Source organism: Saccostrea echinata, unplaced genomic scaffold (genome assembly GCF_033153115.1).
Source record: "Saccostrea echinata isolate AGI-Se365-2 ecotype Australia unplaced genomic scaffold, CSIRO_AGI_Sech_v1 ptg000029l, whole genome shotgun sequence".
Lineage (NCBI taxonomy): Eukaryota > Metazoa > Mollusca > Bivalvia > Ostreida > Ostreidae > Saccostrea > Saccostrea echinata.
Genome location: NW_026889778.1, coordinates 13127924 through 13144298, shown reverse-complemented (window position 1 = coordinate 13144298; position 16375 = coordinate 13127924). Strand labels below are relative to the sequence as shown.

Genomic DNA, 16375 nt, shown 5'->3' with positions numbered 1-16375 from the left:
ATGTCTAGCAGAGGAAGCACATCTCCTCCCTACACCATGTCCTCCATGATCATCTACGCCATCTGGTCCTCCCCCGAGAAGGCCTTGACCTTGCCAGAGATCTGCTGCACCCTGGAGTCCATGTTCCACTTGTATGACGGCAACGACAGAGTTTGGTACGACAAAGTCCGCAACGCCCTCTCCAAGTACTCCCACTTCATAAAGATGGACCACTCCAGAAGCGCCAGGGGAAAGCTTTGGACTGTCGATCTCGCTTTGGTTCCTCTTACTTCATTCCGGAAGCAGACAACACGGAAGGATTCCTTCAGCGACTGGCCGAATCTCCTTCATCAGTATCTGGGTGTTCCGGAGATCGAGCTTCGTGGAGTCGTGTCTACCAGTGCCACCTCAGCCAGTGTTCAGCCTTCCCGTGTCGTAACTTCCGGACTTAGTTTTGGCATCGACCGCATTCTCAACATGTCTCCTAGATCCACCAAACATTCACCTAGTCCCATTGTGTCAGTTCCATGCGAAGATTTCAACACCAGCTGCGACTCTTTCTGTAGTGTATTCGATTCCACATTTGAGGACAGTGATATTCTTTCACGTGATTCAGTTCATGAACTTTCCTACTCATCCATAGAACGGTGCCGAGGATATTCCGATGTGTCATCATCTCAAGACGTACAAGACTTTGGCCACTCAACACGGATCCACTCCGACACAAGCATCGTCTCTCTGGAAGTTCCCTGCTCACCTATTGAACCTGAACTCTCCCAAGACGACATCTTCGCAGGCGTTGACGAACTGCAGTCCATGTTGGAACCAGATGACGTCATAGATTTTGCGCCATCCGGGGACTTTGGAGTTGTCTCACCAGCTGAGAGTCACAGTCTGTCAGCTTTAGAGTCGATTATGGACTTTGTTATTCCCACTCAGTGCTCCGGGGATCTCTTCTCGGAATTTGAGCCTTACCTACGTGATTTCAGCGACTAAGTGACTTGTTGTGTATGTGGATTTGACAACAACCTTATTTTGATTGTTAGATATTTCAAAGAGAGAACGAGACTTGTTAATTTGTTATGTTATTTGTTATGCAAATGTATTTTTGTAAATATTTATTACATATAAATTACATTACACAAAAATCTTGCACCTGTTGTTCACTTACTCGGAGTATTTTTAAAATGCTTATTGCAACAAAACAAAAGGGAAAAATGTCAAACACAAAGCTAACTCGAGACACATTGCTTCTAAACTGATGCAGTTCAATTTTCTTTAAATTACACGTCGTATCAGACTTATAGTCTTATTATAAATCACTATTTCATAATCATTCATACATGTACACTGTACTCACAACGTATGGTATTGCTCTTATTAGAAAAGCATTTCAAGAGTTTTTTACTTCAAATTTATAATGCTCTATTATTGTGGACATACTACCCATTTTGAAATTTGCTTTAAGAAAAAATCTACAAAACATGGTGATGCTTCCATATGAGACTAAAGGACTACTATACTACATTTTTTTCTGAATTATGTGTAACTTTCTCTCCCTCTTGACCTTACTGTGTCTACACACACACTCAGGAGTCATGCATATGATCGATTTGAACCATTTTAATTTACGTTACAAAAGAATTTTTCCTCAGAAATCTCATTCAGTTTTTATTGTAACTGAAAACATCGTCCTATATAAAACTATAAATCTTTATTTTATACACCTCTCATCCTCTCGAGACGCAGAGGTTATGCATATTGCATGAACAAAAATCATTTAAATGTTTTTTCCCCAATAGTAGTCGTGTAATTTGGATCCCTTCTCCCTACACTAACTCATGGAGCCATGATTAGAACAATTTGAATGTAAAGCCAATGTGCACCATCATAACATTTAGAGATTTGACTAAAAATTGTGTCTCTGTTTTATCATTTGTTTAAAAAAAGAATATCCTTCACTTCCCACTGATGCCAAACTACAACCCCCTCCCATGCCCCTGTCCTCAAAATAGACCAAAATCCAAAAATCGAAAAAAAAAATGAATTCATGTACAGTGTATACACATGCAATAACGGAGAACTTTCTCCCCTACCATTGTCTTCAGTTTTTGGGAATATCATAAGACCTAACGATATTTTATTTTAAACTATTAAAATTAATGGACCTTGACACTAAACTTCAAACTCTACCAGAGGGCGCACTACTTTTAAGCTTCGCCCCTGCTCCCGCCTCAAATGTAGTCCTTATCCTCATATTGCAATATATATAAGCAAGTGCAGAATAGTTGCGCAATAAACAGTGATATACTCGTGAATACTGATATTTATTGGAATAGGAAATGTATAAGTTTTTGATATTGGAATACTACTGGCTACCGACTATTTATCAAATAACAATTCACATTCTTGGGTATGCTAAAAAGGTCATTAAATATTTTAATTTAAAAAGTTTTTTTTTTCCTGCAAAAACATGTAGAACTGAAGTATGACAATTCTGTGAGGATCATTCCAGAAAAAAAGCGGAATTTTTCAATATTTTTCCGTTTCACTAACATTGTAAAGTTAAAAATTGGCATCAACATTTTTTAAATACTGCTTGTGTAATTATACAAATTTTAACAAAATGTCTCTATAAATAACATTCTTTTCGAACGAAACGAATCCTCCCCCCCCCCCCCCGAAAAAAAAGAAGGGATATCAGTGCGACAGTACCAACGTCGAAACGTAGCCCATGTGTATTTTGGTTACATGTAGGAATAGTGCGTCCTTAAAAATTCATTTGAAGAGTAAATGCGACATTGCATTTGATTTACCGTTAGTTACCGAGTTATCCATCTCAAACTTACAAGAGTCATCAAAAAATCTTGTACTCAGTTCCATGAATAGACAATTTCCGGGAAAAAAGGGGTGTCGCGAAAAAATTGGTGATCTACTGTTATTTAGGATTCTTTTAGTTCTAAATCAATTTGGAATCAAGGGCGTAAAAGTTGCGATAGAGCCATTATGATAGCCTTCCAACCTTTTTAAGGAGGTTGGATCCTGCCATCAAAAGTAATGAGAATTTTTTATCAAGTATATTTTTAGAATTTATACACATAGCTTTATTAAAAATCAAAACAAAAAATGGGGGTCAATGCGCTTCTTTTGGCGCTACAGAGCATTTAGTTTGACCTTTTTGCACTGTAAATACGTCTTACACATAAATCAATTTTTAAAGTTTTTCCTTCAATATTTTTTGTTCAAATAAATTATGGTGAACAAACACAGTCTTATTTCATCTTAAATAGACACATTAAAATTTGTAACAACGAAGAAATTTTTGAATTACTCCGCATGTTCAATTATTTGACCTTTTTGCACTCAAACATTTTCATTTTTCTGGTATTAAAAATTTAACAAGCAAAAAAAAATCATTTGAAAGTAATGACATTTTACTGAATTTAAGAAGAATGATTAAAAGTATCGTATATATTCAGAAAAGAAAATTAAAAGTGGGGGTCTGTGATGTTAATTTTTAGATATTACTAAAATAGTGCTAATTTTAAGCTTAAATTAGGGCTATTTTTTTTCTTCATTTCCACAATATATTTGCTATATTTATCAAATATGATGATAGAATTCATGACAGTTTTTTTAATAGATAATTTAGGACCAGTATAAAACAGTCCACTGCACAAAAGAACTATGTGTGCAGACTACATGTAAAGATAGGAATCCAAACTTAACATACTTTTAATTCTTCGAAAGAGAAAAAATGATCATTTTCTTCTAAAAAACCTTCCGCCACAAAATATAGTTCCTCACTTAATGCTTTTGGTATGGAATTTAATCATGGAGTTTTAACTGAATATATTTAAATTGGCATTGTAGAATCCAAATTTATTGTAAGAATTAAAACATTATGCAGAATTTTTAAATATAGGTTAAGATAAGAATCTGCTCAAAAGCTCAGGAGCGAACCTCGTTAAAAAAAATTCACGAAATTATTTTTCTACTGTCAGCATCAAGACCTCCCCTCTTCCTCATGTAGATCACCAAATTTTTCGCGACACCCCCTTTTTTTAAGCGATAAAGTTATTTGTTACTTATAATTATAAGCAGGACAAAATTTTCACTATTTGTCCATTGATTCATACAATCTTTTTAAATAAAAAATAGAATCAAATTTTTGAAAGCAGGCAGCCTTGCGTAATTATACGCGAAAACAAAGTTCTCTCGAGTAAAAAGTGATTTACAGCACATTGATCTTCTGACCTCCAGCTCCGGACTTTCAGTTTATCGTCATTTTTTGCTACCTTTTCCACCGGATAACCAGTCCAGTCATCCTTCGTTGAGCCTTTTTGCTAGGTATAAACCAGTGTCCGAGACATGTGTTTGTGTCGTTCCATCGTTACCAGCTCTTTTCCGTATAGACAGCGAGTCATACCTCGCTCAAAACAGTACTGAATGATAATTTGGTGCGCCGCATTATATCTAAAGGAAAGTTTTTGTGTACATATATTTGTCATTATGAAGTCAAATTAAGGAATTTTCTTCCATAAGTCCTCAAGATCATAGGTTTTAAGAATATATTTCTTTTCACATTATATTGATTTTCCCATAAAGCTTGGTAATAACGAAAATATTGCTGACAGTTCTATTTTATTTTCAAAAGTAAAACAATTGCTATAATGATATTTAAAACCCTTAAAATGCTGTTTTCATATGCAAATGGCACTACAAACTTATAATATTTTGTCAAAATGACGAAAATATCATGTCCCAGCAATATGCAAAAAATTTATAATTTTGGTCAGTTTATGAAATATTAAAAAAGTGTTTTTTTGGGACAACCCCTGTTACATGTATGTCATAAAAACAATTTTATTCCAGTAGTATTTCTCTTCTTCTAAAGATTGTTGGGATACTCCCACTTTCTTATTTATTAATTTTTTATTTATTTATTTAGCTTTCTCTTTCATCCAAGTAAAGCAATATCAATAATTTCCATGTTCAGAGTAACTTACAAATATATCATAAAAAGATATACTATCTAAAATTGAAATTGGTATTGTACCCTAAATGTATGGAAATTACTCTGGATATTACACTTGTGAACATGCTCAAAATAATTAAAATATTTGAAGAATAAATGCACTTTTCATAACGAGATGGAGTTTGAGCGATTTCTGCCACACTCATAGCAAAACCAGTGTTAAGCTAAATCCGTACCATTTACCCAATTTACAAAATTTCTGTAGCTTTGACGAGAACAGGGGCATTTTGAAACCTGACGGAATGCCCCCCCCCCCCCTCCCGGCGGAGAGATTATGTAGCATTCTGTAACGACCTCTGGCGGAGAGATTTTGAAGCATTGGGTAACGCCCTCTGCAGGTGAAAGATTGATAGATGTCAGACGGACAATACACAGACGGATGAGGGACAATTTATTTTAAAAAAAATCATTCAGGTGAGCTAATAGCTCACACGTGCCAGCAATGTGTATAACATTTTAAAATTAATGCCATCATCTTTGTTTCACATCACGTTTGAATACAAGCGTATTTGCAAGACATGTTTCAAGTATTTACATTCTCAACACTGTAATTATTTTATTGCTCGTCATATCGTGAAACATTTGATCATTACCAACTTACACTTTAGTGAAGAAATTAATGTGCATGTGTGTTATAAATGATATATGCTAAATGTTATTCAAAATAAGGATATGGACGGTTCAAAAAAGTTTGGATTCTGTTATTGAATTAGGTGAATAAACGCTAGTTTCAATCTCATTTAAGGGAAAAAATTCGATCCAGTCCTGTACATGTATCTAATGCTAATTCTAATCTAAGTAAGAATCTTTTGAGTCTGTTTCAATAAGAATACCTGCATTTTGCGAAAAAAATTCTCCATTGATAAACAAATACTTTGTTTTTTTTTTTTTTTTTTTTTTTTTTTTTTTGACTTTTTAATTTCAGTTGTAAGAATATGGGGCATGAGATGTTTGACATTGTTCTAGATCACACATTGATTTACAATTCCACAAGTGAGGTCAGAGTTAAATAAGTTGTAAATTTAATGTATTGAGAACTTAACATGTGGGAAGTTATAAATCGTTGGTTGAAGACGAAAGGACCAAAGGAATACAGAAACAGCTCCCTTCAACATCAAGTAAGCTGATATAGGTATGTAATACATATTTACTTAGTACTTACCTATATCTATACCATGTACATCATGATGATTTTTTTTTTTAATTAAAAGATATTTGTTTATGTGCATATTCATAAGTAGTGATTTCGGTGTTTACTTAAATTTGTTTCTGCATAAAAATGAACCTTGAAAAAAGTAATTCAGGTCAAATTAAATAGTTACCTTACAGGAATATAAATCAATTGACTACAAAACCACTGATCTTCAGACGATAATCATAGACAGACTGCATTATGTATTTATCAGGTGTTCTTTTCGCACAACTTAGTTGATGTTTTAATTCCCATTATTCCGTGCAAGACATCATACATGTAGATGTAGGAAACAAAAATATTCAGAATGGATTAAGAGCAAAATTTAACACAAGCGTACATATAGACGATGATGTATCATTTACTAGTATATTAACACTGGTTCAAATTTTATGAGTTTTAATGTAATTTTTTTTTTATATTTTAAAGCTACTGAAAGCCCCCCCCCCCCCCCCCGAAAACCAAATATCCTGCATGACAGACAAGAAATAAATAAATAAAATCAGAGATCAACATTTATACATATAAACTGGATAATGTGAAATGAGATTATATGCATAGAAAAGGAGTATTCTACTTAAGTATAGTAGTGTGGTCCCTTTTTACACCCTTGGTTTACCGGTTAAATATTAGCATACGGTATTTTGTTTGTTTTCATTGTGTATAACGAAGTATTTCTAATTAAAACATTGTGTATTTATAATGAATAATTGAACATATCAAAAAATACAAGCCTATTTTTAACACCTACCACACTAAAAAATGCCGGAACATTTTCCCCCGATCAGACTACTGTTTCTCTATTACATGGAAATGGGCGGAGACATTTAGATTAGATACTATAAAAAGAAGATCTAGATATGATATTTTTCTTTCAAAAACGTATTATATGTCCAAGATTCACAATCAATTACAAATATGATTTTCTATTTACAAAAATTTGTCAATAAAAGCTATAACAAGATGAACCAAACAAGTCCATGCTGATCGATATAAAACTGAGTACGTTTTAAATGAGAACTAGCCCGTTTACTGGGGGCATTTACCCGTAACGATACAAATCCACGTGGCTTGTTCCGATTCTAAACAGGTCATAAAGAGGTTAATCGCATGTAAATGAAGTCGGCGAAGAGATTCAAAATCACAATACTTTTAATTAGAAAACATAGAGCACAAGGTTGTTCAACAAAGATATTTTCACTCAACCTTTACAAATATAATATATACATTATATTTCAAACTCGACTCTGAACAAACCTGTGCTCGGTGTTTACAAAAGCTTTGAAGTGTGTACCTGTCACTGATTTCTTTTCATATTCATGAAAATCAAAGAACCCTACCTTCAACGCGCAGCTTTGTATGCTGCCTATAACCATTGTTTGACATTTTTAGATGATGATTCAAATAATAAAGACATTAGTTAATAATAAAAATCAATTTTAAAAAATTTGATAAATGTTCGAAATTTGACGAGTAACCGGGGACCAGAGATAAACCTTATTGAGACTTGTTCTTTGCCATGATTTAAGTCGCTGGCACTTAGCCTGCCAGAAGTCACTGAAATGTTCCTTAATTCAGAGTTGCATCGCTAGAAATATGTGTTAAGATATTTCTTATATTCAGGATGAAGTCGTTGGTGTTGTTGGCCTTATTCGCCCTGACGGCTGTTTATTCGGCCTCCGTGTTGTCCAGGATTCCCGCCAAAGCCACCAGTGAGTTGTTGATCTGCGCTTTCAACATCAAAACCTTTGGAAAAGCCAAAATGGCTGACGCAGAGCTGGCAGAATACATTAAACAGGTCAGCCTTACTATCCTTCGAGGAGCCTTCTAACTTAGAAATACAGTACATCATGTTGACAATTTTGAATTCACCGGTTGATGGCAGTAAATGCAAAATTTACAACATACAACATGACAACTTGTAAATTTTGTATTTAATGCCATCCGCTGAATTAAATTTTTTCAACAAGACAAATACTTAAAGCTTTCAGGTTCATGTTAACAATGCATACTGCATGTACGAACTATCGACGGTGCTTTTTAATTTCTTGTTCTCCCTCACTGTCCTACACGTGCAATTTTTTATCCTTAACACAACAGCTACACTGTAAATGTGAAATTTCAAGCAGATTTAAAACGGGATATAATCGTATTTGAACATAATTTTAGTATGTAATTTTGTTTTTAATCTATTCCTTTGCCCCCCCCCCCCCCAAGCACCAATAGCTTTCCCGCGGCTTCTGGATCCCTTGTCACAGCTTTTAATCGGGGTTTCTATCGAAAAAATCCGGAAATTGAAATGGTAAAAATGCCGTATTGGAGACTGCCAACAAGGTACATCATTTGTCTGGATAACTCCTGCAGTTTCCAAGATAGGAAGTTAATTTATTTTGCTATCAAGTGTACATATATCAGGGATATGTACATGGTACATGGATTTTGATTTTTGATAATTTTAGATGAGAAAAATACCAGTTGTTAAACAGTCATTTTTTAGGTAAAATACTCCATATAGGCGGTACATCGTTTGTCCGGATAACTCCTCCTAAAGTTTGCAAGATAGGGCCATCATTAAAAATATCTTTGGTTCCCCTAACCCGACCCTTAAATTTCAAGTTGGGTAGGTAGGTAGGTAAATTATTTTTTTTTTCTGACAGCAGTTTTGGAAATACATTCTGAAAAATTAAATGGTATCTTTATAAATAAGAAAGAACAAAAGAAACCAATTTTTTAACCGAATATCATACAAATGAAATTTAAAAGCAACATGTGTGGTAAATTAATTCACAAATATTATTCATTTGAACTTGTGAAATATCTCAGGTCAGCATAAATTTATTAAAATTGAATTTTTACAAAAAGACAAGATTCGCAAATACTCAACCATCTGCCATCCGAGTATATTTTTTCAAACCTACTATCATCTTCGAGTGCTTACACAGACAAAATGTCAAGGGTCTGGCGCAGTAATTGTAGTGTTTCGTTTTGGAGTCAAGACATAAATCAGGAGCTTTTTTTCTAAGTCACATGTCCCGCCGAGGGACGTGGAGACTGGTCAGTGGAATGAAACCGTAAAAAACGTAGTTCCATGCAGTGTTGCAGTATACATGTAGATGTTGGCACGGAAAAGATCCCTTATTGATGCTTCATGATCAATGGCCATAAGTGCCGAGAAAAAGTCTAAATTAGGAGCCCTCCAACAGGCAGGTGTTCAAATGTTGTCGATCCAACAATTTTTAAAGGTATTTTAAAGCAAAGAAACAACCTATTTTCAAGGGCCTAACTAAAGTAAAATACACTGGACGTCTCAGGAAGCCGTACCATAAGCCAATTTTAAAGATTTCAACACTATTTGAGAAGAGTGTACATGTACCTGTATATAAACAATATTTAATTCAACCAAATCATATCTAAAATGATTAAAGTTTCATATATCTAATGTTATAGTCACGAAGTTTACCCCATAAATAAAAGAAATGAAGAAACGACATCTGAATTATATTCATCAAGATAAAATAATTATACAAAAACATATTTACAACTCCTATGGTCCTATATTGTAAAAATAGAATCATACATGAAGTGATAATTAGATCGAAACGAATGAAATGCAGTGAAATTTATTGATATGCATCAGTGCAAACACAAAGTGGGCCCCTCATTTGCTCATGAGACAGGCTTTTCCATGCTTATTACGTACGTTAATTTTAGAAGACACATTTGCAAATACCATCTTAACACTCCTTAGTCATGGTATATTTAATTCACAAAATGTTTCAAGAGTTTAGGATTCTAATAAGTTAAAGACATATATTAAGACTGATACATCGCCGTTGTTTTATAACACGAACTAACCCTGTGTGGCCACATGTTGTGGGCGCCAAATGAGAGTAAAACAAAAGCCACCGTTCTGATAAAAACGGATTTTGATGAAATTGTATTTTATAAAGTTGATAAACAATAAAAAAAAAATATTCGAAAAATTTTATTAAAAAAAACTTTTCAGTCGGCACGATTTAAGTGGGTCGGTCGCGTTAGGGGAAACAAAGGTACTTTTTATTTTGTCCTAGGAGGTTTTTATTTTGCAGATCAGCTGTGCATATATAAGAGATGTACATGATTGTGTTCTCTTGGATTTTAATTTTTGATAATTTATGTAGAAAATACCTTTTTTTTTTTTTTTATCTAGGTTCGGTCATTTTTATGATTTGGAGAGATGAGCCTCAAATCGAAGAAAATGTATCCGTTTTATGTTGATTAAACGCGTATTGACGACTGACAAACACATCAACATTTAGGGAAATCATCACTGTAGGGGACAGAACTATGGCAACAAAATAAATTAATGCTTTAGAGTCCAGAAATAGGCGCTGAATTGGGTTGGGGTATTTTTTCCAAGACAAGAGCTTTTGTCCCTTGTAGAGTTTATGTATAGGTGTGGTACGTTTTTTCAAACATGTTATTTCTTGTCTGAAAGTGTCAGAATCTTTATTGTAACAAATTTTTAAGTGTATTTAAAGTAGATTCATTTTTTTTACAAAAATTATTTTACATTTAACAATCCGGAAGACAAGCCCCTATGATTGTGAACTGTAAAGTTCTGTAACAAGAATAATAGAGATAAATGCATTATATCATGACAATTATATAACTAATGTAAACAAAAACAAGCAGGCCTTGAAATATTGAATTTTGTATTTTTTTTATTTTTTTTTTTTTTTACTCTGCAAGTAAATCATTTTTCCCCTTCTCTCGGCTATTGATAACAAAAGTCATACATATTTATTTATAAATTTTGATTTAAAATTATCAAAAAAATTAAAGCAAATGACACCCAGGCAGACAATACATGTACGTGACCTGTGTAAAAAACATCACAGACTATTAATAATTATTCTGCTAGAGAAAAAGACCTTAATAAGAAACCTTGAATGATTTAGTGTTATGAATCTGCTCTACATTAGGTTTATTTCCTATCAGTTCTTACTTTGAATACACTTCCAATTGAATATTTCCGCAAGTCTCTCCCCTTTCTAACGATTATCAAAGTATAGAAGGTTAATTACAGTGCGTTTAAAATCCTTTAAACATAAGATAATACGAAAAGTGTTAGTCTCAATCTACTCCTTAACTTTAGTAGTAATCAAATGCCTTGAGGTTTGGTGAACGTTACAATTGATTGGTCCAATAATTAACCAATTTACACCCCATTCTAAAAGATCCGTACAGGCATCAGGCTTATAATAGGGTCTATTAAGTGGAAACCAATGATTAGTAGCGTACAACATTGTAAACAAATAATACAATACTCAGATTGTGTGTAACCAAGGGCTTAACGATTATAAAATGATTAAGAATCATATACGAAGAAGTTATGATTTTTTTCTCACATTCATACATGTATATTTGGAGCAATTTGAGAATAAAAGAGCTCGTTCAATCTGCAAATGTACCTTTGTGTGAAAAAAACTCAAGTAGGATTAGATGATGTCTTTATTCTTAATAACATTAAAATGAAAATTTTAAGACATGATTTTTATTTACATTGTAAAGCGGGGCGCTCAACATTTTAGTAGAAATTGTGACGGGAAGTATTATATCGTCGGTTGTTTAGTGGTTCTATTCTGGGCGTCAACGTTTTATATACGTTGCGCATTTCCATGGTTTATCCCATGATTGCAAGTAAACAGAAATATTTATTTAGCAAATCTATTGTTCAAGAATACTCATTAATTCCATTATAAATCATTGGTTGTGATTTGATGTGTATAAATTCAATCATTTTTGAAATTTTTGGCGATAATAATAAAGCACAGACCTAAAACACTAATACTTTTGAATTATATTTTCATATAATTGGTATTTTTTGAGATATGGCATATTAGTTATCTTAAACTGTACCCCCCCCCCCGCAAATCACATTTATGCACACTCGCACACACAAACACACACACATACACGCAGAGAGAGAGGGAGAGAATGTGTGTGAGAGAGAGAGAGGAGAGGGGAGGGGATGTGATAGAGGGGAGGGGATGTGAGATGTGAGAGAGAGGAGAGGAAGTGTGAGAGAGGGGAGGGGATTTGAGAGAGGGGAGGGAGTGTGAGAGAGAGAGGGGAGAAAGTGTGTGTGAGAGGGGAGGATGTGTGTGAGGAGGGGGTGAGAGATAGGAAAGGGTGAGAGAGAGAAAGAAAGATTGAAAGAGGACAGCGTATATTAAAGGGAGAGAGAAGAGAGAGAGAGAGAGACTATTAATAATACATATATATGAAAATGAGAAAAAAGGAAGACATGAATTGATTCATTTCATTTCAAAGTACTAGTATTCCTCGAAACAAGATGCCCATGGGCTACAACGCTCACTTTAGTTATTATTCTCTTATTATAAAAAATAATTTTACTCCGGTAGAAAAATATAACCCTTTAACATGGTCTCCAAAATCTCTATTATTTCATTAATTTTAATTTTTAGTATACTTAAAATTGCAGCTATGTATCTTGTGAATTTCAATGTATTCTTTATAAAGAATTGCCTCCTATAGTGGTTCATTACTTGCTCAAAAACAAATATGCATCTACATGGCATGTAGATGCTCAAGAATATGACTAAGTATGACCTTGCAGTTCTTTAGAAGATATTTTAGCTAGATTTACATGTATGATTTCGTGTTTTCCGCATGTTTAATGTTGACACTTATTGTGGCTAATTAAGAAGTAAGGGGGCATACCTCTAAACTTATTTTTACTTAATTAACACCTATGCTCTTTTAAATATGATTAATTGCGGTCTTACTGCTATTGAGATAAGGCTTTTCCGTCGTATGACGTTTTTAACCTTTGATCTATTTTAACCTTTTGCGGCCTCAACCTAGCTCATTTGTCACAATTAATTCAAAGTTGGATGTATACTTCAGTCAAGCAAATTCAGAGAATTGTGCTCCCTACATTCGGGGTCCTTTTAGCTTGTCTTTCCATCATAATCGAAAAAATTTAAATCTTTGAATTTATAAAAGGTACAGGACAGAAGGTTCCGATAAAAGGCAAAATTTTGTTTGTAGAAACAGTTTTAACCTCGACCAAATTTTGCTAATGATTATAATTATTGTGGCCGGAGATTTGCACCCCTGCAAACCATAGTTATGAGATGAAGTTGTTTGTACCTATTAACAAATCAAAATTAACTTCGCGATAACCGAATTTAAAAAAAAAGTCTACATGTAGCCCTTTTATCAACGGGTATTCAGCTGCAAAATGATAATCAAATTAATTATCGCATGTTTAGGTACACGCTATCATTCAAACTATTTGCTATAGGACTAGTAATAATATTTATATATGTAAGCACAAAAATTTACGAATGGCCGCCTCTTTTCAGTGATGATCAAATAAGATTATTTACTTCTTTATCAAAATATGAGAATTATAACTACGTTAAAATTTATGGAAAGTAGGTCAAACTTCAAGGCAAGAACAAATCATTTATCACCAACTTTTACAAACTTTTTTTTACACTTGAGTTGCCTTTCTTTAAAACACATCGCACAGATCATTTAACGAGGATTGAATTTTTAAATGATTGCATTAATTCTAAGTGTAGAATAAACTCAAAATGCCCATAAACATACGAATATCTATCGATTTTGTTTGGTACCATGATTAAATTTGAAAAATATTTGAAAGTCCTTCTAATTGTGAACTAGCTGTTTTTTAAGTTGCAACACGTCTACATCTATATTTACTACCTCTATCGCTAAAAAATACCATCGTGGGCATTTAAATAATAAACAAAATGCTTTCTTTGTTACTACAGGGATTATAACGGTTGCAACACTGCACAAAACACAACCATCCTAGGTTTTGTTTACAAGAATCAAGCAGCTTTTTATATGTATGTAACACACTCACATAAAAAAGCGTTAATAAAAAGGCAACAGTACCATCAAAAGTTTTATGACCTTTAATCATTTGTAAATATATATAAAATCTCTAATTCTCATGCCAATTTTCAACTGGACCTATGCTCGAGAGATGGGTTTCTCCATGTGAGTGCCTTAAATTTGAATCAAGCCTCTTTCCAGATTTACTAGTATTTGATTTGATCTAAGAAGGAAAGGAAAGAGAGAAGGCGTCTGTGCACAAAGCCGAAAGAAGAATTTAGGGAGTAAAAATTAAGATAGAAATACACATATCTATTCGTGTATCTTACAGTAGTACAGGTAGTTTTTGCGGGTCCATTTTACTTTCATCTTGCTTCCTGTCTCTCTACAAGTATAAAAAAATTTGACCATTACTCTTGAACAAGACATTGACATATAATGACATATAAAATGGCTATAAAAAGGGTTATGGCTCATAAAAATTACATCAGCACGTGTGTCAGGACTCATATAATATATAAAGCGGTAAAATGAGCTTACAGGACAATGGAATCTAATCACTTTTAGAAACTTACATATGATCGTTTTCTCTATGTTGTTGATGATGTCCTTTTGAAGGGGATGAATAATCTTCGCTAAAGGTCATATTTCAAAAGCCAAGGTTATAATAGTAAGAATTAGTCTAAGAATTATGTCAACGTCATGTTTTTAAAAAAGATGTCTGGAATAGAATCAAACTTTAGCATGTCAATGATTTAATATAAGACACAACTTAAGTAACATCACATTTCTTAAGGTAACTTACACCTGTTTTATTTACAATTCTAGATTGTTCTGCGCTATGACCTCATACTGATTCAAGAGATTCGTGACGTCAGCGGAGAGTCAATTCAACAGCTGTGGCAGATGGTCAATGCGTTAGTTGCTACATTCAGAAATTCTCAATTTACTGTATCGAATATAGAAAATGTAAAATATTCAGCTTTTGTAATATATCTTTTCGCTGAACAAGAAAATTGTTGCATTCAACAAATTTGAATCGCTGTTTCTGAAACTTCTTTCACTGATTCTTCAATTAAATTCTTCATTCAGAAATGAGACAATCATTTAACATTTATTCAGTATTTTTCATCCTGTGTCCTCAGCTCTAGGCCCTATGGAATGACCATCAGTGAACGACTAGGACGGTCTTCTTATAAAGAGCAATATGCCTATTTCTACAGGTACAATGTATATGTGCATACACATTTTAAAAAGTTGACAGTCAATACTCATTATATAACGCTCATACATATAATTTAAAAACTCATTACAACTGTAGGTCCATTTCCTTGTTATACTACATTTGTATGATATTGGTTTCATGAATTTCTTTAGTGAATGGCTAACTATTGCTTTTACAGACTGTCTAGCCTTCAGTTAGTGGGAACCTACCAGTACGATGATGGACCAGATGACTACACGGACATTTTTGAGAGGGAACCGTATAGTGCTCTCTTTCTACCTGTCGGAAGATCAGCAGGTAATTTTATTGACCTACAGTGTTACCATGGTCATACAAACTCTTCTACTTCAAACAAACCCCTTTTCTCAGAAATCGAAATTACATGTAGCTACATGTGAACAATTTTATTCCTTTTAAGATCAAAGACCAGTTTATTCTTCGTATTATATTTTTTTTTTATGTAAATAAAATCAATGTCATATTTATGCAGATGATGTGCAATTTCTTTTGACCAAGGTCATTTGAAAAAAAATAAGGTAACAAGGATTGGAAGATTAACATTCTTCTCTGATGCTTTGTAACGGAAAAACCCTCTGAAACCTTAACTTGGTTGGATGTAGCTTAAACAACAATTATGTAAATAATTTCATTTATGTGTTGAATGCTGTTTAGTTCTCTATTGTTTAAATGTAAGTAAGTAAATATTGTATTTTGTATTGTTTTAAATCTCAATATCTTGATTTTTCTTCATCGGCTTGAATTCTCCCATGCCTTGCAGGTGTCAGGTGCACGTTATGCAATTTTCCCCATTTCTTCAGTTTCGGCTCCTTGTTACACAACTCCAAAATTTTCCATGGTCAAACCTTACCCCTATGTAAGCTAATAGCCAATCAGAAATGACCATCATGGTCACGTGTTTTGATGCTGTCGGTAGCTGACCAGTCAGCGTTGGGTCATTCTCGCCTCATCTATGCTACTGATAACAACAAAATATTTGGCACAGTAAGAAGAAAGATTCCTGCTTTTATCCTGAGTAGAAGGTGTGTTGCAACGCATTTTTGTTGTT

At 33.7% G+C, this 16375-nt stretch overlaps 2 protein-coding genes across 2 annotated transcripts in view; both read left to right on the top strand.

The window, feature by feature from the left end:
* LOC133195617 (forkhead box protein I1c-like) lies at positions 1–975 on the top strand. The gene has a single exon (XM_061331505.1). It carries the CDS (start codon positions 1–3, stop codon positions 973–975), a length of 975 nt encoding a protein of 324 aa, XP_061187489.1.
* A 5114-nt stretch (positions 976–6089) lies between these two features.
* The window catches only part of LOC133195613 (deoxyribonuclease-1-like), a 34669-nt gene continuing 24383 nt past the window's right edge, over positions 6090–16375 (top strand). The window contains exons 1-5 of the mRNA XM_061331501.1: positions 6090–6149; positions 7833–8007; positions 14913–15001; positions 15230–15307; positions 15488–15606. Of these exons, the coding sequence (XP_061187485.1) occupies positions 7834–8007; positions 14913–15001; positions 15230–15307; positions 15488–15606 (460 nt within the window). The 5' untranslated portion in view covers positions 6090–6149; position 7833. The remainder of the gene's footprint in view (positions 6150–7832; positions 8008–14912; positions 15002–15229; positions 15308–15487; positions 15607–16375) is intronic.